At 44.5% G+C, this 23,164-nt stretch overlaps 5 protein-coding genes across 5 annotated transcripts; 2 read left to right on the top strand and 3 right to left on the bottom strand.

Annotated features, from left to right (window-relative positions):
- Positions 1–694: 694 nt before the first annotated feature.
- On the top strand, positions 695–2,980 carry CLUP02_05358 (uncharacterized protein; the record flags this gene model as incomplete). The annotated part of the gene is made up of 11 exons (XM_049284365.1): positions 695–729; positions 777–811; positions 906–956; positions 1,062–1,369; positions 1,484–1,534; positions 1,599–1,802; positions 1,870–1,989; positions 2,073–2,323; positions 2,412–2,431; positions 2,650–2,689; positions 2,749–2,980. 11 exons carry the CDS (start codon positions 695–697, stop codon positions 2,978–2,980), a joined length of 1,347 nt encoding a protein of 448 aa, XP_049141508.1.
- Positions 2,981–3,366: 386 nt separating this feature from the next.
- CLUP02_05357 (rare lipoprotein A) lies at positions 3,367–4,329 on the bottom strand (the record flags this gene model as incomplete). The annotated part of the gene is made up of 1 exon (XM_049284364.1): positions 3,367–4,329. The coding sequence occupies one exon, from the start codon at positions 4,327–4,329 to the stop codon at positions 3,367–3,369; it is 963 nt and encodes a 320-aa protein (XP_049141507.1).
- Positions 4,330–6,592: 2,263 nt separating this feature from the next.
- On the top strand, positions 6,593–7,392 carry CLUP02_05356 (uncharacterized protein; the record flags this gene model as incomplete). The annotated part of the gene is made up of 5 exons (XM_049284363.1): positions 6,593–6,702; positions 6,783–6,854; positions 6,912–7,049; positions 7,117–7,209; positions 7,281–7,392. The coding sequence occupies 5 exons, from the start codon at positions 6,593–6,595 to the stop codon at positions 7,390–7,392; spliced, it is 525 nt and encodes a 174-aa protein (XP_049141506.1).
- A 428-nt stretch (positions 7,393–7,820) lies between these two features.
- On the bottom strand, positions 7,821–9,873 carry CLUP02_05355 (FYVE zinc finger protein; the record flags this gene model as incomplete). Its single annotated transcript, XM_049284362.1, has 4 exons — positions 7,821–7,952; positions 8,014–8,484; positions 8,538–8,928; positions 8,978–9,873. 4 exons carry the CDS (start codon positions 9,871–9,873, stop codon positions 7,821–7,823), a joined length of 1,890 nt encoding a protein of 629 aa, XP_049141505.1.
- Positions 9,874–18,189: 8,316 nt separating this feature from the next.
- On the bottom strand, positions 18,190–19,450 carry CLUP02_05354 (uncharacterized protein; the record flags this gene model as incomplete). Its single annotated transcript, XM_049284361.1, has 2 exons — positions 18,190–19,122; positions 19,217–19,450. 2 exons carry the CDS (start codon positions 19,448–19,450, stop codon positions 18,190–18,192), a joined length of 1,167 nt encoding a protein of 388 aa, XP_049141504.1.
- Between the last annotated feature and the right edge of the window lie 3,714 nt (positions 19,451–23,164).

Raw genomic sequence — 23,164 nt, 5'->3', positions numbered from 1 at the left:
TACCGACGCATGCAATTGTAGCTCTTGCAATGGACGAGGTAGACCGGTGGCCTCGTTGGAATTGGAGTTTGGAGGGGAGAGAGTGAACAAGTAACGAAATTGGAGAAGGGACGCGAGGAGGGTCTCAGGGAGGGTCTCGGACTAAAAAGAGACGAGAAGAGAGAAGTAGATCGGCGACAGGGAAAAAGGAGGGAGTGAATGGAGAGTGGCCGGACTGTGGCTGGTCGGCCAGTAGTTGGAATACTAAGATAGCTTAGTGAAGAAATTGTGGAGGGCGGCACGAAGTAGAACAAGATTCGGTAGAAGAAAGACAGAAGGCGGGAAGCCACGAAGCCAAGGTGGAGGGAGGGCAAGGCAAAGGTGGCAGTGATGAAGTGGATGGAGAATCAGAAAGGTGAAGGTTGGATTGGGAATTTGGCACAGATACGTCAGGTTCGCTAGCGGCTACGCCGTGGCATGGATTGGGTAGCCGGTACGAAGTACTTGGTGCGTTTGGAGACGGTTGGAACTTGGAGAGACTGCCCGGGCGGAACAACAGGCCGATCGATGGGGTGGGCGTCAATGGAAGGTGGTGCAGAGTGTACAAGTGCCATGTACAAGTTTTCTGACCAACTAGAACCTACCTTAATGCAAGAAAGTGAGTGCAAGTGCGACTGGGACATTACAAGATTACGACTGCAGCTTCAACCGGTTCATGGCACCAGAAAAGCGAGACGAGCAGAGCAGGGGGTGGGGTGTTTTAACCGTCAGGCAAGGTGCGATGCTAAACCATAAAGGTACCTCGAGTGCTTGGCTAAGACCATGATTTCCAGTAATCACACCTCCCTTATTTTCTTTGGATACCTAAGGTTAGGTATCTTTTGGATGACTTCTCGGGCAGTACGGAGTGAAGCAATCGCAATGAGGCCTCTCCGCGGGTACTTTGCAAGCTGTCAACCAGCTTCCTGGTGTCCGTGGTGCAGGAGGGAGAGAGAAAGCGGATAACGACGTAATACTCGCCATTACCTCAGCAGATTTCAGCTGGGGGAAATGCTGCATTGGGCTGTGACTGGTTGCTGAAGTCGGGCGGGGGAGCTGCCTACAGCACCTCAGGGCAGCAATCCCTGTCGAGCCAAACCAGCGGGATTGGCTACTGGAGCTTCAAGACAGGGGTTCTCAGCTTGCTTGGGGACTGGCGAGCTGGGAAAGTGCCAGGTTGGGTGCCTTCCCGGAAAGGTTGCACTTGGAATGGAAGCACCAGAGGGAAGCGGGGGCGGTTTACTACGTACCTTGCCTAGCTGCATGGCGCTGGGCAGGGCAGGGCAGGCTTGGGGAAGAGCCGAACATCCAGCTTGGTCAGGGTCGCCGAGACCGAAAGCTCATTCCTCCAGTTCGTCCACCTCCACTACGAATACACACACTACTGCAGACATACAGAATACCTACGGATACAGCGTGCGGGTAATACCTGTTTCTCTGTCACCTCACACACTTTGGTTTTGAGATACAAGATGCGACACCATTCGTCCGCGCTTACATTCCTCTCTACTGCATCGTATGCTGATAAATTCAGTCGTCTATAAGGTGTTGCGTTATCCGCTGTGTCGTCTCAACTCCAGCACCTCTGCGACATTGAATTCCGCCAAGTTTATCCGATCAGACTCCCTACACGCTCCTTGACCCGCACCGGCAGAAGCAAGTCATCGATCGTCACCAGTCGACGCACTGCTGGTACATCCATGCTTCAGAGGCTCGATGCCGTCGACGACTCGCTACCTATCTTAATACCCTACAAATTCCGAGCTTATCACCTTGAATCAATCGTACACCCCAACATTCCTCACGACTACCCCTCCAGTCTCGACACTCCCCTCTGCACTCAGTCGTCAGGATTGTCAGGGAAGTTCGTGGCTGGATGGGGGCCGAGGTCCTGGCACAGCAGAGCTCCGCCAACGGTCAAACTTGGGCACCCTGACCAACGGTCAAGCTACCAAACAACGGTCGAATCACGTCCATCCCAGCTACCCGATCCTTGCCGGCAATCCTTCATCGATCGGACCATGGCGAACCGATGACAGGCTCATGACTGACAGGCCACAATCACACCTATGGATACACTAAACTCGGTGGTCCGTCGCCAACTAGGTATTGCTGCCCACGATCTGACGAATGCTCATTTCACCTCTCCGTGGCCAGTGTCTTTTGCCGCTACAACGATGCGAAACATGCCGTGGTACAATTCATTTCCCAGCGATTCCTACAAAGAAAGGGGAGTTGGAAACCAGTCAAATGCGAGCTGCGCAAGCTCAACCAAGTTAGCCATGGCGTACAGCCTCGCCGTTGAGTAACACAGAGCTTGTCGCAGCGTGCACCAGCAGCATCTGTCCATTCATCGCGCCATGTTCCTGCCTAGGGATTTAAGACTAAGACAGTTTCGCCGCCGTCTTGGCAGGTACCAGCCGCTAGCCTCACCTCGAAAGAACGCGTTTTCACTTTTGAGGCATCCTTCATTTCCTGATTTGTGGATTAGAAACTCTACGGACTACGGACTACGATTGCCGATAACGCGAGAGTCAGAGATTCAGAACAGCAGAGACTAGGAGGATAGGAGATCTGTACTGCGTGTTGATCGAGCTAACCCGCTCTGCAAGCATTGTTGATTGGTCTCAGCTATTTCCAAGACAGGCTCGGTTCCTGGCGATCTCTACCGGTAATCTAACATGCCGGCATCGTTGAACTTAGACTTGCACATCGCGGTCATCACCCAAGGCCGAACGCTAACAACAGCACGACTTTATCCACGCGTACATGCGCGAAACGAATCATGCACCCACGAGCCAAGGCTTCCTTCTACCAGACACCACGCAGACGTATACACTCGCACGCATCGAGTTTCCGATCCTGCAATGAGGAAAGATGCCGTTCGTCGACGGCAAGATTGAGATCATCTGAAGAGAACTATTGCTACACTGTCCACGTAAATGCTACGCAAACCAACTAGGCGCTTTGAGCTTGCTCAAAAAACCAATTCATAAGTGGGAAGTTCTAGGCTAGCCCCGAGCCATTTTCCGGTCCCAAACCATACTGTCTAACCCCAAGTCGTCTTCACATGAAAGAAAGAAAGGCCCAGTGCGAGCATTGAAGAGAAAAAAGAAATGAAGAGTTCGCTCAAGCAATGAAGGGCTATCGACCAAGGCGAATCGCGATCGATGCATTCTGTCCCTGCAGCATGCAAAGCACACGGTGCCACAATAGGCTCATACGCAGACGACAAGCCAGAGCAACAGACGCCCAGGCCAGGGAAACAAAAATCTCCGAACCGCGCTCGTCCTCAGACGACAGCCATACTTCCAATGTCCGAGCTCATGAGACTATCATGCTCACGACTTAGAAGTTGGATGACGCCTCCTTTTCGGAATCGGCGGCGACGCTGACGCTGTTGACAGTGATAGTCTTTCCCGACTCGCTCGTGACGCGAACGTCGACGGTCTCGGTTCCGAAACCGCTCGAGTTCTCGAAAAAGTTGTACGGCTGGCGGTTGGTCGCCTGCCAAGTGCTTCCGCCATCCGTGCTGACTTCGAGCTTCGCCACGGGCTCGTTGTGGTTCAGCACTTGCATGGAGAACCAGTTGGCAGAAGTGCCAGTCTTGTTGTGGAGCTTGATCGGCGAAGTGATACCGCACTCAACAAACTCGTACGAGGTCGAAATGATGCCCTCGGAGACGGTTCCGAGCTGCGTGAAGGCATCCTGGAACAGATCGAGGTGGCCCTCGTCGCACTCGGGGCACTGGTCTACAACCATGGCTGTGATGCTGTTGCCATTGGGTCCAGTGACCTTGACGCAAGCACCGCAGTGAGCGGCAGAATCCCAAGCCTGGCCGGAGAAGGCAGTGCCGTAGAGGCCGGAGGGGATGGTATAGGTCGAGAAGGAGCACATGCCGCCAGAGGTGTTACCGCCGTAAAAGGTCGACTTGCCCTGCTTGGTTCCACCACTGCCGATCGGCGTCGAGGATGAGGCCGGGGTGCTGGCACTGCTGCTGCTCGACGATGGGGCAGCCTGCTCCACCACGGTAGCCGAGGCCGATGCGGTCGTTGCGATGACCGATGGCATCTGAACGGGAGTCTCGACGGGGGCGGAGCTTTCGACGGAGCTCTCGACGGGGGGTTCGACGGGAGTAGGTTGCACGACCGGCGCCGTCGGGATGGGGGTCATGGTCGGGCCTCCGTAGGTCGGGGTGACGTAGAAGGTGAGGACGGTGGTGCTACGCGGCTTGGCTGAGCAGGACTTGACGGGCTTGGCGAAGACCATGTGAGCGGCCGAGGCGGCCAACAAGAGAATGGATTGCTTCATTGTGTCGAAGACGATGGACGTGATAACGATGTGTTACGGTGAGGTTCCTAGCCAAGGAGGAACTACTGATCGGATGCAGATTCAATTCGGACAGAGACAAGCTCGGTGTCTTTTCTTTGGATAATGACAGAATAGCAGTCGGCAATATCAACAAGTGAAGGAATGTCGGACCTCAAAGGGGTGCAGCAAGAGTTCCAGACCAGCGTGGATAGAGAGAGAAAGGGTCAAGGAAAGACTTCACACCTACATGGCAGGATATGGCAATCCTTTTGAGGGAAGAGCCTAGAGCAGGAGGGCAGGCAACCATAACACCGGTATTATTTTGATTTAATCTTACTCGATCCTGCAGAGGGACGGAAGAAGGACAAGCGCCACCAACGGGAAGGAAAAAACAACGCGCGCGAGAGAGTTTTCCTCCTACTGTGCCGCCGCCGCCGTCCATCCTACGGTCCTACCTTACCAACCTGCCTCATGGGGGTTCATCCTCGCTCCTCAGGGCGGACGTGCGGACCAAACAATGCAGTCCAGAACGCAAAAAGAGGAACCACTCCTCTATGCTCCCGGCGCCGTGGTGCCGTGGGCAGGCATGCGCGCTGCTCCGTGGCGAGAGCGTGGCTCCATCGTCATCTAAAATTGACGGGGGGTTGAAACCAGGATATCCAGCGGGGGTGGGAACCCGCGCTGAGGGACCGGACCACGAGGGCCAGAGCCAGCCGGCGGCGTTCTTGCGTGCGAAACAATGCTGTGAAAACAGCATCAAGACGAAACGGATTAACGCCAAGAGCCCCAACTCGATGACAGTCTCGGCTTTCCCTCGAGGAATGTGAACGATCAGAGGGGCTCGGTGACACCAGGCTAGGGCTGAAAGCTGCACCCCGATTCCCCTTCTGTCAAGAATGTGTCAAGAATGGGCTTGAACTGACGTTAGACATGCTCAACTTCAAGCATATGGCGTGCCATAATACCGCTCATGATATAGCCTCCCTCCCCGAATCACCATCTACCCCAAACAACCTACCCGGCCCCTCCTTTTTCTTTCCTTTTCCTTCCCGCATCTTGACAATAATCCGATGAACGTATAAGGAGGGGTGGGGTCGTAGGTTACGGACAGCTGAGTTTCATGAAACATTGTATATCCTTACAAAGTAGGTTTCTGGTACGGAAAGTGTTGGTCGCGTTCATCTAATCATTCCAGTTTTGCTGCACTGTCCAGTGACGCAGAGTCATTTCTGTCATTTCTAGGGTTTTATGTCTCTGACACGGTTTTACACTGCCATCCTACGGATACCAACTTGCGTGAGGTGTATCCGTACTGCGCGCATATAAATGCCCGTAAGCAGCGACTACCCCTCACCGCGAGAAATTAAGAACGCAGGTGAGTTGTTTTTCCTGCTCGGGACTTTTGACCGTTGGGTAATCCGTACGGAGTACACAACTAGAACAAAAAAGAAAAGCTGGGGCAGCAATTTACCAGTCGGCGAGTTTAAAGCAAACGGGAAACTCGGAGACTGAGCAGAAAATTTCACTCGACAGATTGGAGAAAAGAAATAAGCTCATTATCGGGATTCCGGTGGGTGAATGCAGGTCGGCGACGTGTGTAATTGATTCATCATTGATAGACCTGGTTGGTCCTTGCTGGTCCCTAAACTTACAGACTTTCCTATCTCCCCCCCCCCCCCCCCTCTCTCTCTCTGTCACCTTTGTCCAGGCTGATTCATAATCTTCGTTTTGTCGAAGAGATGCTGCTCGGTTCTATTTTCAAAGAGAGGCTTTAAGGATCTAGCATACACAGTATCAACTACTTCTCTTCCTCCTCCTCCTCGGCAAGGTCGGGCCAGTCGGCCAGGGTGGAGGCTGTGGAGCATGGATATGCCCAGTGGAAACCCCCCGGAGACTCGCAGCAGGGATCTTGTTTATTGGGCGATCGTGCTGCCCTGGCATGTTCTAGATCCTCTCCTCCCCCCCTCCTCGAGGGAGGCTCCCCCCCTTTTTCGAACACCCTCGTCCTAGAGATGGAATGTTCCCGCGTCTTGGCCAGCTACCTACCCTACCTTTCCAGCACTGCCTATGATGTACGGATCCTCATCCGGATCCTAAATACGAAGAATATCCAAACTTTTCCTCTAGACTATGGTCTTAGAACATCAATGGCGTGAGCCGCGAGGTTACCTACCTATCGCAGTGGCCTTCCCGTGTCTTGGCTCTTGACGGGAAGGAGGCGTAAAAAGGGGGGGGGGTTACGGAGGGGAGGGGCCGGCAGACGATGATCACTCTGCTCAAAACGTGGTTTGACGTCGAGTACACTAGGAAGAACGGTCGAAACGTACCACGTCGAAACGAGGCCACAAAGACGCCGTTACCGAGACAAGTGACGTGCGTCGCTTTCCCTTGGAGTAGGCAGGTATCCAGACTCCGTCCGCTTGCCTGCCGGACGGACCTTTGACGGTCCCAAGGTGGGAGCGGTACAAGTGGGTTGCCGTTACCTTGGAAGAGTGTCTTACAACATATAAACGCGCCTTGTGTTTGTCCCCTTGAATCCCCACGAAAACTACGACTCCTCTATTAGAGTGAAACGACCACAGTCAGGCACTGGTTTCTGAATGGAAGGGCGACAAAGTGGGTGACGAAGTCGATGTGCCGGTCAATACGATAGTCCTTTCTCCTATCGCTGTTTTCGCCATCACTACTGTCCTTACTCCCATTGTACTACGATACTTCAAGTACATTATATAGACAGTATACTCCGTGAAGTAAGAAAAGTAGCTATCGTACTGATAAGGGAAACAGCAGAGGCAACACTAAAGGGAACGATAGCGGCGTAGTAGAGGCATCGAGAGAAACTCGATATGAGCGGCAGATCATTCCGTCAACCATCAGGGCGTGAACGTACAAACAGCCGTACCTAGGTGCTGGGTGCAATAATTAAGACGGGGCGCGCACTCGGGTGACAGAATCAATGCCCTCCTCTGGATAATGCAGGACACGAGTTGGGGAGAAACTCGAGAATTGAATGTACCTGGGCGGGCCAAATCTCCACAAGTGAGCATGGCATCTCATTATTAGAAGTAAACCTAACATATCTATCTAATCTGAGTGGCTGGTATCTCCATCGAGGGGAGTGAGAGAGTGTGACTCTGCGCAACGACACGCCGCCTCCCCTCCTCTCCCTCCTCCGTTTCGCTTCAGAAGTATTTACTGGCAAAAGTATTATACCCTGGCACACTGGCTGACATGTATATATGAAAAAAAAAAAAAACTAGCAAGGCACCATGAGGCCATCCAGTCCACAAAAACGAAAGCAAATCAGCCCCGACCATTCTAAATACTCACATCCGCTGACGGCGACGACCGCTTCCCGGCCTCAGCTCATGTTATCTGTTCCCATAGCGTTGTTGCGGCGGACAATGGTGAAATGGGATTCTGGTAGTCAAAACAAAACGAGAGAAAGCAAGCATCGTTAAAAGGAAAGACTTGGTTAAACTGAACGGCTCCTATGCAAACCGAAACGCCGGAAGATCAGAGCCTGCGAGAGGAGAAGTAACGAACCGACGACACGAGGTATCAATAGCCAAAACTATCATGCTGATGGACTGGGCACCGTCCAGGATGGTTGATGAACCAAGCTGAGATACAGGATCGATGGAAACGGCAGAGGCACTCCAGACGCGCCATGGGAACGCCCACCTCGAATTCCTCTAGGCAGATGGTGCACTCGGCCGAGTCCACACAGTCCTTTTCTGTGGCAACATAAGGGAACATACCAGTCCGGCGAACCGCCAAGGGTGGTGGCGTTCCGACTGGAGGGGTCTCTCCCGTCGGTGTACCGCCGTAAGCGCTGTGTGAAGTGATGCAGGTGTTAATGTGAGTCTCTCGCAGCTGCTCAAAGTTGGGGAGGGTGCGAGAGGGCAGTTCGCGATGGCAGACCGGGCATTCGTCTTCCTCGGCTATTTGGGGCGGCGGCGGCGGCAGCGCACGATTGTAGTGCGCCGACGAGGACGACGATGGGCCAACATCCAGCATGGATCGATAGCGGGATGAGCCTGGGTAGCCGGAAGATGAGGACGGGTAGTACGTCGGCGGAGTCCCTGCCATGATCCGACTTCCAGTGGACTGGTAATGTCCGCGAGAGCTCGAGGGCCCGCCGGAGCCGGAGTGCTGCGCGAGTTAGCATGCGTATGAATGGAATGTGAACCTGGATCAACTCTTACCGTAATGCTTCTAGACCTGGCATAGGTCTCCGGGGAGGGGCTCGACGTGAAGTAGCCGGAGAACCGCGAGGGAGCGGGCGCGTTGCTGGACATTGTGCTGATGCTGCTTTGCGATCTATAATGCGATCCTCGAGGAGACAATTGAGAAGGCGAGCCAAGTGGCTGCTGCGGCGGTGTGGTGTTTGGGTCTGGGACGCATGGGTTGCATAGACGAACGCGCTCTCCTCCACCAAGGCTGCTGAAATCTGCATATCCTCCCTCACCACTGATGAGGGAAGACGGGTATCTCTGGGCGGCCAATCGCGGTTGTCCTGGCGCTTGAACAATGTACTGGTAAGGAATGGTGATTCTGTGAGGCGAACAGGCGTTACAGACGACTCTTCCGCATTTCCTGCAATTTGTTAGCAACTACGTCACACAGCCCCTCAACTTCTACATACCTGCAATGATGTTTCCTGACGAATATGCTAAATTGTACGTTGCAAATCGGGCAAAGAACAACCTCTGCGTCCGGTTGCCAACGTGGGACGACAAACTCGGGGGGACCACTTCTCTCTCCAAATCCTTGTTGACCGCGCAAAGGAGGCTGAATAGCAGTCGAAGAACTCGCCCGTCTGGGTGGCGGTGGAGGCGGGGGTTCGTGAGATCGGCTGGATATCAGAGCTGGGCGTAGGGGTGAATCGTGTGACGATGTGTTTGCCGCTTGCGATGTAACCAAGCTCGATGATCTTTCCGGTGGGACGAACTCTCCGGTCGGCGTTGCAGGCGTTGCAGTCGGTGGGAGAGGTTGAGAAGTCTCTGAAAGTCGAGAGCTTAAAGGTGTTGGTGGTGCAGGTGCGGCTTCCTCGGGATCCTGAGACTCATCAGGCCCTTCAGTATCCCGTGCTGAGGTTGCCTGTGCTGAATCTACTGGTTCTCTTGGTTGCCCCGTATTCGTCTCCTCGGGCCCGGGCGCAAAGCTTGGTGCTGGGGTCGGCTCTGGAGTTTCTTCAGGCACAGGAGAATCGACGGTAAGTAGCCTCGCGCTTGATGAACTTTCAGGCCTATCGTCGCCCGTCTGATGCTGCACTGCGGGCTCCTCCTCAGCCTCACTGTCGTCGGCCTCGTCGTCAGAGAGATGCCTCTCGACTACATGGGTAGGACAGTCGAAGAAGCGAGAGCATTCCATATCGTGGTAGCGAGACGTCCGCCAGCGACATTGCCCCCGTTCGGAAGAGTCGTCTGAAGCATCACTCCCGATGTGGGAGCTGCCCGATATCGATTCTCCTGCATCGTCGAGCAGGCGGTGATGATCGTCGAGGGAAGCTGGAGCAGCTCCACCATCTGAGCTCGCCATCTTAGATCGTTTGCATCGTCTCCGGCGACTCTATCGGTGTGTACGGTCGCGGTGGTTGTTCTTTTGTCTCGAGATGAAGCTAGTCGTTATACGTTCCGCATCAATCAGTCACTGTCGCGAGCGAGTCGTGGACAAACGACAGTCAGGCTGTTGGCCAGTGATAAGTCAGCATGACGAAACAAGAGTCAATATCCGAGATGGTGGGGTCGAATGTTACTTGAACTCAGTTAATCAACGGCGGTCGGGTGCATTTGCGCCTCGGTTTTTGTCGTCGGCGAGGCGATTACTATGCAGAATATGCAGGAACCTCCTAGGTGATGGATGGAACAGGAATATTTGGAGGGGCAAGTCGAGGCACACGAGCATGAGCACATGCACCTCTTGGAGCCACCCTGGTAGGGAGGTCCACGGTTGGAGGCTTATCGCGGCCTAGACCATTTTCCCCGTCTTATCGCGCGATTGGCGCCAGCTCTGATATGTGGCGCGGGGAACGACCTACGGCAGACTGCAAGAGGCACTCCGCTAAAACCGTTCTTTCTAATAGACCTACGGCTACTATAAATTTTAGATATCAATAGCGCGACTTTCTTATATATATAAATAAATATTATAATAAATCCTATATATTATTATAAGGAATTACTTATGACCTTAAGTAGTAGTAGTTATATAAGGGTAATTATACTACTTAATAAAAGTAAGGTAATTAAGGGGTATATCCTCTTTATTAATTTCTATTATTAATTAATTTCCCTTTTTTCTTAACTAACCTAATATTCTTTAAATAAGGTAAGTAATTTACCTACGCCCCTATAGTTACTTATTAATAATTATATTTTGCTTTATTATACTTTATACCCTTTTTTACTTTATTTTTATTATTATTACCTAATTATATACGCAATTATAAGTATAATATTCGTAATTTACTAATTAGAAATATTAATTAGGTATAATTAGGTAATTTTATGCGCAATTGCTAGTATAATTTTTACTAATTAGTAATTATATTTCCTTTTAGGCTAATATATACGTAATTATAAGTATAATTACGCGTATATATTTATTTATAATTTAATTTTTTTTATTTACTTTTTCCTTTAACATTAACTATTTACGTATATATATTAATAATTTCGTATAGGATACTCCCTTTTTTAATAATTACGTATGCTATATAATACTTATAATAAGCGCTTAATATAGCGTTCTAGCCCGTATTAAAAATATATAGCTCCTAACGGTCCCTATATATTAACTTACGTAGTACCCTAATAACCTTACGTCCTATAAAATAACCTTTTACCTTTTTATTAATATATATACCTCTATATAATAGCTTCTTTATTATACGGATTTTTATATTATTTATAAGCTCTTTATCTTCTTTTTTAAAAACTTTTTATTAAATTTGTTTTTTTATTTCTACCTTTACTAGTTACTCGGGCGATTCTTAATATTATTTATATAGTATTAATATATAATATTAGTAGATACTTATACTATCTCGTTAGACTATTTTTTTAGATTTTCTACCTTTTTAAACTTTCCCTCTTATAAAGTTTATAATTACGGATTAATAGCAATATTAAGCGCCCAACGCTACTACTTTATAAGCCTACGCCTACTTAGCTAAGTTTATTACTCTCTAGGTAATAGTAGCTTATAATAGTGTAGTATTAGAGATGCCCTCGTTACCGTCGTTAAGTATAATACCGACCTCTATAAGCTCTTATTACTAATGTCTACTACGCTTTTAACTTTAACTCGTATATATATATATATTTATTACTTCGTTTCTTTTATTAAAATCGAAAAACGCTTCTTTCGCCGTTTATTATTATTATACTATTATTATTATTATTAAATTATTTACTTACTCTTAAATATATATTATTAAAATACCGAGACGCTAACTTATCGATCTATAGGGATACCTCAAGGGCTAGAAGTTCGATCCTATAAGTATTATACTAAAGGACCCCGAACTATAATAAAGTCGTCTTAAGAAATACGGATTAAATACTATCGACTTAAAAATCCGAAATACGTATATTAATATAAGTATTACCCTTATTAGTACCTAACTAATATAATATAATAGCCTCGAAATACCTAACCGACTCCCGAGTATTATTAATACTCTAAAATCGCTACGTAAAAGTAAATTAGGAAGGATTAAAAAGAAAAATCTAGTACTATTAAAAAAAGTAGAAAGTAGGGGGTAGTTTTTAGCTATTTAAAGAGCGATTAATATATTACGGTAGCGGGGTTATTAGTATTTAATAACGGCTACGGCCGGCTATAGTTAGTTATAAAGTTTTATTAAAGTATATAATAAAAATACTCGATATTAACCCTAATAAACTAGCTTACCCGTAAAGGCGAAGATAGCCCTTAATAAGGCGGACCGGACCCTAAAGGGTTTTATTAAATTTATAACCTTAATATTATATAAGTTAGTATATACTACTTTATACTATTTAATATTATTATACTAACTCGTATAATCTAGCCCTAGCGTTAAATTAAGCTTAACTTTAAAATTATTAAAAATAGCTATTATATACCCTTAAATATTATTATAACTCGTATTTAGGCTACCGATATTATTGAAATAATTATATATAATAATACTAAGATTAATACCGAGTTATGCGCCTATTATAAAGCTAGTAAAGGCATTTTTACTAATTATATTATTTTTATAAATAAGGGCTATTTTAGTTATAACTATATATTTATTATATATAAGTATACGCTCGTTATACCTCTTATTATTACTTATATATTACTTTATACTACCTTATATTTATTTATAGTTTACTAATAGTTTATATTAGTTTATAATACGCTTATTAAGGTCGTTAAGCGTAGTTATAATTATAAGAGTCGTAGTAAAGTCCGTATTAGCGCTTTACTTAAGTCTTTAAGTACTATCCCCGCTATATACTTCTATATAATAATAAAAGCTTTTAAATAAGTAGCTAAATAGGCTAAAGATAATAAAGAGGGTATATATAATAATATATAAAATTATAAAGAGTATTATTAACTTATATAAATTCTAAATAAAGAGTAATTAATTTAATATTTTTATATAGTATAATATAAGAGTTTATATAAGTATATATTAGGATATAGTATAATTAGGCTTAATACCTAGGTAATAAGGCCCCTATAGAGTTATAGGATACTTATTAACTATAAATTAAAGTATATACGCTTAGTTTAGCCCGTAAAAAGCCGTAACTAACTATATAAAAGCTCCCCCTAAAGTTTAACGTTTTTAATAAAATTATAAAACTTTTATTTATCGTATATTATTATTATATACTTTTTTATTCTTTTTAGTATTATAAATCCCTATAAGCGTCTATATTTTTATATATATACTTATAAGACCTTATAAATAAAAAGATACCCCTATATATTATTATAATTATATATAAATATTTACGTCTTATTTAAAATTTCTTTTTTAGTTTCTTACTTTATATATTACTACTTTTTTAGAATAGTACGACTACGTATTAATTTTTTATTATATCGAACGATAATTATTATAAAATTAAAAAGTAATTAGACTTATAATATAATTATTATATATATTTTTATAGTTTTTAATACTAGAATTATAAAGTGAACTTTCGAACGTTAACTTACGAAATAGGACTCATAATAAAAAGAGCGTATAGTCTTTTTTAAAGATTTATTAATTCGTATTTAAAAATTATTTTTTAATAATACTTAAATAATAAAAATATCCTTTTTTTAATTCTAGTCTAAAGGATTTATAATTATAACTATAAAATTATTAATACTTCGTTAATAAAATTAGCTTTAGTAATAATAAATACTAGAATAGCTTATAATTATATAATAACGATTAGAAAAGTTCTTTTTTAGTATATTAAAAGTTACTTACTATATTAAAGGGTATAATAAAGAGTATATTTATATATAAGTTCGCTAATAAGCTTATATTATTAACTAAGATAAACTTTACTTTATATATTATAAAACCTTTTTATAATAAGTTTAAGATTAGTTAAGTAAAATAAGGTATTATCGTAAAGGGTTTATAACTCCTAGACTAAATTATATTTAATTTTTCAATATATATAATAAGCTTTTACTATTTAAATTTAAAATTTATATTAATATTAATACTTATTCGTAGTTTATTATATAGTTCTATATAGGGGTTTTTATTTATATATCCCGGAATATATTTATATAATATTTTACTATTATTTAATAACGGGGATTTATATTATTACGAGTTCGTTTAGACCGAGAGAAAGAAACCGTTCTTATATTTAGTATTTATTATTACCTTTCATAATACTATTTAATAATAAAAAGTCTAATTATATTTTATAATTACTAGATTTTTAATAAAAGTATTTATAACGTTAAGATTAAGAGTTAGTAAAATCGTTTTTATTAAAATAAATTAGTATATTAGTAAGTAAGTAATATATATCTTAGTATATATAAGTATACTTACGTTTATAAAAATACTTCTAACTAGTTAAGTTCTAAGGGCTATTTTATATAAATATACTCTCTAACTAAATTATATTTCTATTTACGTATATATTACTAATTCGTTCTAATTTTATTAACTTTATATAAATTTAGAACTCTTATTAAATTTATTATTAAAAAAGTCGCCCTTATATTATTTCTAATTAGCTATAGTAATTATATTATTAACTTACGTTACGAACTATATAAGACTTTATATAGCTAATTAACTAAGATTAAGTTTAATAATTATTAAACGCTATTTAAAATAGTAATAATCTAAACGTATATTTTTTTTTAAATTACTTTATAAATTTATACTTTAATTATTAAGGGCTCCCTAATTATATTAGCTAAAAGTACGAAGTTTAGCGAGGCTAATTATCCTTATTTTAAAGTATATTAATATCTTCGTATTTATTTAAAGTAGTATATATATAATAAGCTTTAACTAGAAATTATTTTACTTAATAAATTATAAAATAGTATTATATAAGTTAAGTAAAGATTAGAAAACTCTAGAATTAAACTTAGAGTATTAAATAGCTTCGTAATTATAAGTAATACTAAGGATAAAAAGGAATTATAAATATAATTATAGTTTATTTTAAACTATTTATTAACGAGAATACTCGTTTTTATCTTTATAATATACTAGGTTATTTACTATTATAAACTTTTTTTTTATCGAACTACTATAATCTCGTTTTTTTTATTGTTTTTATCGTTTTTAACCTTTTTCTTAGCCTTTACCTCTTTCTTAACGATCTTTTTTTTTTACTTAACTAATAATTCCTCCTTAATTTTTATTATTAGTTTAATACTAATACTTATTAAAAGCCGTATTTTTAGAATATTTTTATACGTCGTTTTACTTAAAGTTTTAGTTATAATTAGTTTTATACGACCTTTTTTTTTTTTTACTAGCTAAGGTTTAATAATTAGTAACTTAATTCTAGTTTAAGAAATAATAAAAAGTTAATAATTATCTTTTTTATATAAAATCGTAGCTTTAAAAAGGAATCTTTTTAAACTTATAACTTCGTACGCTACTTTATAATATTTTAAAATATTATAAGGATTTTTTATATTAATTAGAAATACTATCTATTTTATTAAAAGAATTTACTAATTTATTATAAAATATAAAATAATAAATCGTATTATATTTTAATATAAAATAAACGTCGAGAAGCGATTAAACTAAACTTTTTTAATAAACTTTTTAATAACTTAAATATTAATATAAGTCGTTACTTAGAAACTATTAAGTTCGTTCTTAAAAAAGGATATGTTATATAATATAATAGAGATATTAATTATTAATAATTATTTTAGCTCCTTTTTCGTTTATTAAATACTTCGTTCCCGCTCTTTTAAGCTTATAAAAAAAGATTTTATTAATATTAAGGCTTATATATTTATATATTCTTATTATATAAAAAGAGTAGAGCCTATATAAGTATTATTATTAATTAGTCGTTTTAAAATAGTTTTATAAAAAGGTATTATAAGGTTAATTAGTTTAATAACGTCTTATATAAAAACTAGAAGTTATTATAAATTTATATTATAATATTTATAAACGAGCTATTAGTTTAATAACTTAAGTAAAGAGTAATTTTTATTTATAAAAGGGTAAAAAGTAGTAGTTATTCTTATAATAAAGTTATAAAAAAAAGAAAAACTTTTATATTAGGGTACGATATTATATAATTTTATATATTATTATACGGTTTAATATATTATAAAATTAAAATATTTCTTAAGCTATAAATCTCTATAACCCCTATTTATAAGTTATTATACTAATTTAGACCCTATTCTGGGTAGTAAGGTAACTATAAAATACGATTTCTGCTTTAATATATAAAAAAAGTGTTTTAGCAGAGTGCCTCTTGTAGTCTGCCGTACGACCCATTGTTGCCATTCCAGGCGAGCAGGGATCGCCACCGTGGCTGGGGTCTCCCAGCTTAGCTAATTCCCAAATCCATCAACATTCAACCGTTGCGTTCCATCTTCAGTAGCGCAATACATTTACCACTTCATACACTTTTGATGCCGTTGTATCTTATATCTTGGACATGATAGAGTGTCATCCGAGGTTGAAGACTTGTGAGACGAGAGCGCGTATTTTCAATATCGCGGGCCTCCTAGAACTTATGCGCCTGCTTGCAGAAACCGTTGATAGCGCAAAGCTAGTGATACCAAGCTTGTTTTTTCTAACCCAAAATTCACGTCTATCTTGTGTTCGTAATCGAGTATGGGCAGTGGTGTGAGAATGACTGTTTGAAGCGAACGATTGATCGTGCCAGCTCATGGCGTTGGGATTGGCTAATCGACAGAAGTCTACACTTATCGTGTTCCTTATGTCGAACCTTTACTCTATCTTACTGAAGGATGAGCAACATCCATATGATATTTCAAAGGCGTTCAGGTTAGCGGCTACAGCATTTCTTAGTTTGGGAGTGAATTACCGAATGAAATGGGTATCAATCTGCCAACGATCGACCGGATGGAAGGAGAGGCGACGGAGTATCTGAGGTTTCATTGAAGCTCCGTGGCTGCCTACCCAAGGTAAGGAGGCAGCGGAATGACCATTTGGGGGCGTAATACTGACTGGAACCATTGAGAGCCACAACACAGATGGGTTAGAGGGTATATAGGACACAAACTCGAAAGAAGAAGTGTCTCCCCGGTACAGTGCAAACTTGCTGGGGCCACGTAGCCTGGTGGTTAAACGGGTGATGAAGAAACTGGGACGCTGGTTTTTCGTAGGGATAGGGTTCGAACCAACGCCCGAGCTTTTTTGTTGATTTTCTCTATGTATTCTCTAGGCTAGGTGGTACATAGACAGGTAGGTCATTGGTCGGAAGGAACGAGAAATCCTCAGGGGCCAATAGTACTCCCCGGAGCCACGTAGCTGAGTGGTTAAATATGGATGGAAAAGAACGGATTTTTCATAAGCACAGGATTGGCTCAAGTGGCCCGAATACTGTGCTGAGCTTTTGTGTTATTTCTTCTTATCAATACACTTATACTAACAGGGTGTATATGTCCTATCACTTGAACGATGAACATCCTGGCTTCGTGGGAAGTTCCCAACTTGAGTAGATTTTCTACTTATACCAACAGGGCAACGATGCGAACTCAAAATTTCGAAGCCTCGAGGTGACAGAGATGTGTCCATCTTATATTGTGCAGCTGCGGGTGATGTTCAGGGTGTACCCACAAGCGCGACACTGTTCTACATCAATCATCGAAACAGTACAGATCCCACACCCATCTGCTGACACACTGTGAGGTGGAAAGTCTATAGCATATCTAGATGGGCAGAATGGATATACCCGCGGCAGATTCCAGTCAATATCCAAACATGTGTGCGTCTCATTACATGTTCTTCTCAACCTAGCTGCTGAAGTTAAGCCAGTTTGGCTTCTCTACATGATTCCATGCGGAAGGATACCAACAAGCTTAATAGAACCATCTCATAGACTTCACCATGCTACCAGTCAGCCAATGGATGGAGACGCTTGCAGACAAGTAATACGTTATCCTTGTACTGTCCATGTTTACACAAAATCACCAATTCAGCATAGATTGGAAGTCAAAGATCGAAGATGGACGCTGCTACTAGACAGTGTCCCCCAGGAATGGAAGCAAACAATGGTATCGTTTCTAGGAGTCTATCAGTAACACGTCTCATGATCTGTCCGCACCCATCTTCGTCTATGGCTCCCCAGCCGTCATGTTCACATTCCCCCCTTCCCCCAAAACCCATCTTCACGACTGCACCTTCAAACCCCAGAATGCATCCAACTCGCGCATAATATACTCCGTCTTGGTCATGACAAAGTCGTGACCCCCAGGAAGGACCTTCCACGTCACATTTTCCTCGCCGCCTAACAACGGCAACCCATCCTTGGCATAGTGGTCAACATCAATAACCTCGTCCGTCTTTCCAATAAACACCGCCGTGGTACCCTTCTTCCTCTGGCCCAGAACCCGCCACGTCTCGTGCTGGCCCGTAAGCGGCGCCCATCGCACGCACGACATGAACGCCTTGACGAAACCCTCGTGGTGCGCGACCATCCAGGGGACGTACTCCCGCACTTTTCGCTCAACCTTCTGATCCTCTGCGCTGCCACCGTGGGGTCCAGACACCTCCGCGGCCGCGACGTCGACGACCTTCTCAACCGGATCTTCCTCGTCCCCGACAGCATTAGATCGCTTACTCGCCAACGGCTTCTGCAACCTCTTCCTCGTAACAGCTGCAAGAATACGCTCAGGCACAAGACCAGACTGGAACGTAACCTGCGCCAGCACGCCAAAGTTCTCTGCGCGAATGAGACCCGCGGGCGCGAGCAGGACGAGACTCTCCACCATGTGCGGGAACGACGCCGCAAACGAGGCGGCGACGGCGCCGCCCAGGGAATAGCCCACGACGCGGACGGCGTCGGTGCCGGACCAGGCGAGCGGGGAGGAGGCGAGGGCGAGGAGGACCTGTGTGGTGTACAGGCGTGTGTCGTGGGGCAGGTCGCCGACGCCGTCGGAGAAGCCGCGGCCAAAGAGGTCGAAGAGCAGGACGCGGCAGCCGCGGGCGGCGAGGGCGTGGGCGATGGGGCCGAGGGTCATGCAGGAGGTGCTGATGCCGTGGATGAGAACTACTTTGGGCCCGGTGGTTGAGCCCCATTCGTAGACGCGGATGGAGCCGTACTGAGAGGGTGTGTGTTAGTCAATCACTTAGCAAGGTACTAGGGAGCGCATCTTGAGGAGATGGTGAGCTGGTGGCGAAGGGGTGGTATCTTACAGGCGTGTCCACATCACGGGCGCCGGGAAAGTAGTCTGGGTGGTAGGGAAGCTTCTTGACCTCATCGCTTGCGAGCGTGGGAATCTTGGTCTTGAGAGGATTAGGGATGGCAGTGCCCCAGTTTGGGTAGAGACCGAGTCGCGCAAGGGACAGGAAGGAAAGCGTCGCGACGACGGTCGTAGCTACGATCGCCGCCGTTTTTGGCTCGATGGAGGCGCTGAATAAGGATTCCATCGTGCGAATAGGTGGTTTGAAAGCGACAAATGCAGGAATTTGGGCTTTCGTGATGCGGGATGTTGGTATATACCGGATGTCACGGATCGCAAACGAGTGGGGAGCCTGTTGCACATGCAACTCTAGACAGATCCTCAGTCAGAGAGCCCTAGATGAGTGTTTGTGCCGATGTTGCAGAGTACTACTCCATAAAACAGGAACGGTTGTGCAAGCAAAGAAGGCTGAGACGGAAAGCCTTTGCGAACCTCGAAAAAGGTAAGATGACGTTGGTGAGGCTGAGCCGAGGACCTGTCGTCGGTGTTCGGTGCCCCGGTGCTGTACGGCGGGAGTCGCGCGTTTGGTGGAAGGATCGGCGTCATTTTTTTTTTCCCCTTTCCTTCACGAACCAACAAACTACCTAGATCGGCCCGGGGAGGGTCCCCCTGGCACTCTGAGATGGCCCCACGAGGAGTACTCCGCAGCGGCCGGATCCCTATCGCTGGCCCCACGTGGTCCTGTCAAAAGTGGAGACGTCGCTCCCGGCTGGCAGGTAACGGTCGGCACGGGATCTGTTCGGTACTCCGTAGATGCAGAGAGAGAGAGATCCCGCCCCGAATTGGCCGCGTACGTATCAGAACACCAACCGAATTACCCAACTCTCAGCTTCCTACTTGAATTTGTGGGCTTCGACTTTCTGATGCATTGTGTTCGGCATGATCTTACTGAGTCTGAAGACTCAGTACTTGTTGTGCAGTGCAGGACTGTTAAATATGATTTTCGGCAGCACCGTAGGCGGCTCGGCTCGGGATGTGTAAAAACCACTAGATATTCCGACGATAACGATGGACAATATAGTCTGTACGCAACTCATGGTGAGTATAGCACGATCTTTGAATTTTGAAGCCTCTCAGAGATCGTCCACCTCACCTCTCGGAACTTCAACGAATATCAAGCTTCGCAGCACTCTCGGATTTTCTCGTCACCGACTGATTTTTTATTTTTCCTTTGTTCTTTTTTTGACCAGCAGAAGACCAAGCTATCGCCCGCAATTGCACGAGATACATTTTCCCCTACCATATAAGTAATTTCTATTTTCAAAGACGTGTCAACTTCTTCAGTGCCATAGGTTTTGCCACTCAGCTCGTCAAAGTCGACTTAGCAAAGCAAGCTGCACTTTTGATGTTGTGCAGCAAGGTCAACTGTGCAAACCGAACCCGAACGTCGGGCCGTATCACGTAGAGTATCATCAAGTCACAAGCCAAGCAGTCCCATCCACAAGGGGTTTATAATAAGGTATTCTAGTATTCTACGACACACTTTACTCGACGTAAATGCTCCGAAACCGCTGTACCGTTCAAACCCTTGGCGAATGCAACCCCCTCCAAAAATAAAGATTGCCAAGGAGGGACCCAAAACCCATCGATTTGGGTGCATTTGCAGTAGCATTCATCTGAAGCATGTATACTATCCGAATGCGCGGGTGATCAAAGGTTTGAGATTCTTAAGCCGATGCCACTCTCGCTGCATTTACTTCACCAACACCACCCACCCACGCAAACACACACACTCTCTCTCTATCTCTCTCTGTTACTTAGTTATGCGAACAGCCTCGTCTCAAGAAATGAACGGAACACTCGGCTCAGTCCCAATATTAAAAAAACAGCAAACTCTTCACGCACAAGCCCCGTTCTCAGCTTCAGACAATTCCGGCATCCCGCAATTGCAAACCCGTTCCCGAACTCGATAAGGAGTGAAGAAACCCCATCCGTCTATGCTCGCCCCAGTCGTTCGGCCAGGGGGGGTGGGAGAAAAGGTATGAGCTAGGTCGAGAGCTCTGAGCTTTTGAGATTTTGTTTTGCCCCAGGTACGTGCGGATATTCAAATGTGCGTGCGCGCGCAGTATCCGTACCTCATGCATCTTTGGTTTGCTTACGGGGTACTCCGTACCATTCGTATGACCACCCAGCCCCCATGACGTTCGGGTCGGGTATCGAACCAAGCAAGACCCAGCAATGGGTGTCCTGTTTGCTATAATCTCACTGTTCATAACAGGCGAGTCTCAACCACGGTTCTTCTTTCCCTTCCCTTCTCCCGACTCCCTGGGGGGGCTGGGCAGAGAGACAGGGAAATATGCATTCGGTAAGAAATTCCCTTCTTCTACACATACCGAAATACAAGCACGGGAGGAGGGATGTAAATCATGACAGTAGCCAATGAATGCTTTCCCTCCGGTTCGGTTTCGCATTCTCTCATGGAAATGCCTGCCAAGCACGGTTTAAAAAAAAAAAGAATAGACAGAGCGTAAGGCAAGGTACGAGATACAACGTCACAAAACGTCAACTTTTACCGGGAAAAAAACTCAATTGCGACACAGAAAAAGTGACTGACTACTTACTACTGACCAGTACCCATCAACGAATCAAGCAAGCGCGCACATTAGCCGCGACATCTTCGCTACAATTCCGCGCTTTTCAATCTCTTCTCCGAATTTCATTCATGTCTGAGCCGATGGAGGTTGGGATATCCCCGAAGCCCCCCCCCATCTTCCCGCGTCACACTCATCTAGGGTACACAGTAGAACGTCATATCCACTTTGTCCCGCGGGATGACTTGCCTCATTGATTACACTTACCTTAGGAGTGGCATACATCACAAGTCCTTCACAGATTAGGGAACCCAAAGGATCCGCATCCCGGTATCTTATGACTCGCGGCATATGGGCTGAACCGGGACCGGGATCTAGGTACATATTACCTTACGCAGTACTCCGTACAGGCCAGAATGTTTGAAAAAAAAAAAAAAAAGCACGGATAAAGTCGGTTTACTATGTATCCGTAAAAGGACCAAAGCAAAAGGTTTCCCTTGCGTTGCTTTATATTCTACTCCGTGCTGCGGAAGCGCTCCCGTACCGGCAGGCAAGCCGGTCAACCATTCCCTGCGAGTGATTGACTTAAACATACCTTACACGACCTCACCCTTACTCTGGAGTCTTCTGTACTCCGTACGGATGCCCCGCGAGGCATAATAATACATCTTCTTTAAGAAGAGCCCTATAGGGCGGGGGAAAAAGGGGGCAGTGTAAGACATTTGCATTTTTGCTTAACGCCAATCTCTGGGTCGGTATTTCCGAAATGACGGATGTGTCCCCCCTACGCTCTCCTGTATCTTGCCGCGATGCCGCAGTACCGTGACTTGGCTCCCAAACGGAGGTGTCCGAGTCTTTGATGCTCGAATACATCCAATTCCATTGATTGCAAGCTCGTGGCTGAACTTGCTGGCCTCGAACACTGAACACTAGACATTGAATATGACATCCGTCTTTCTGCAGACTGGATGCAGCATTGAACCATGCTGAACTTCAACATGGTGGGGCCAGTCCGATGGGGAGAAGAGGAGTTTCAAGGCCACCGTGTCGGAAAGGAAACGTCCGTCTGTTCTACGCAGTAGGGGGGCCTGCGTTAGCCGTCCAAAGTTGAGCTCTAAGTGGTGAGCTTAATTGCCCATGTTCTAGTTCGGATAGCAACCGAATACACCATAAATGAGAAGGGACGATAATTGTAATTCAGCTAGCGCAAGGCTAGACATCTTTGGTATTGTAGGCAATATAGATTGATGTGGTTCCAAGAACCTTGGCTTTAAGCGCAAGACACCTTCTTTGGAAAGAAGCCGCAGACAGGTAACTTTTTTGATACATGGGTATACAACCGACCGCCATTTTACCTCTAGACGCCTCTT

Source organism: Colletotrichum lupini, chromosome 3 (assembly GCF_023278565.1).
Source record: "Colletotrichum lupini chromosome 3, complete sequence".
Lineage (NCBI taxonomy): Eukaryota > Fungi > Ascomycota > Sordariomycetes > Glomerellales > Glomerellaceae > Colletotrichum > Colletotrichum lupini.
This window is presented reverse-complemented; position numbering and strand designations above follow the sequence as displayed.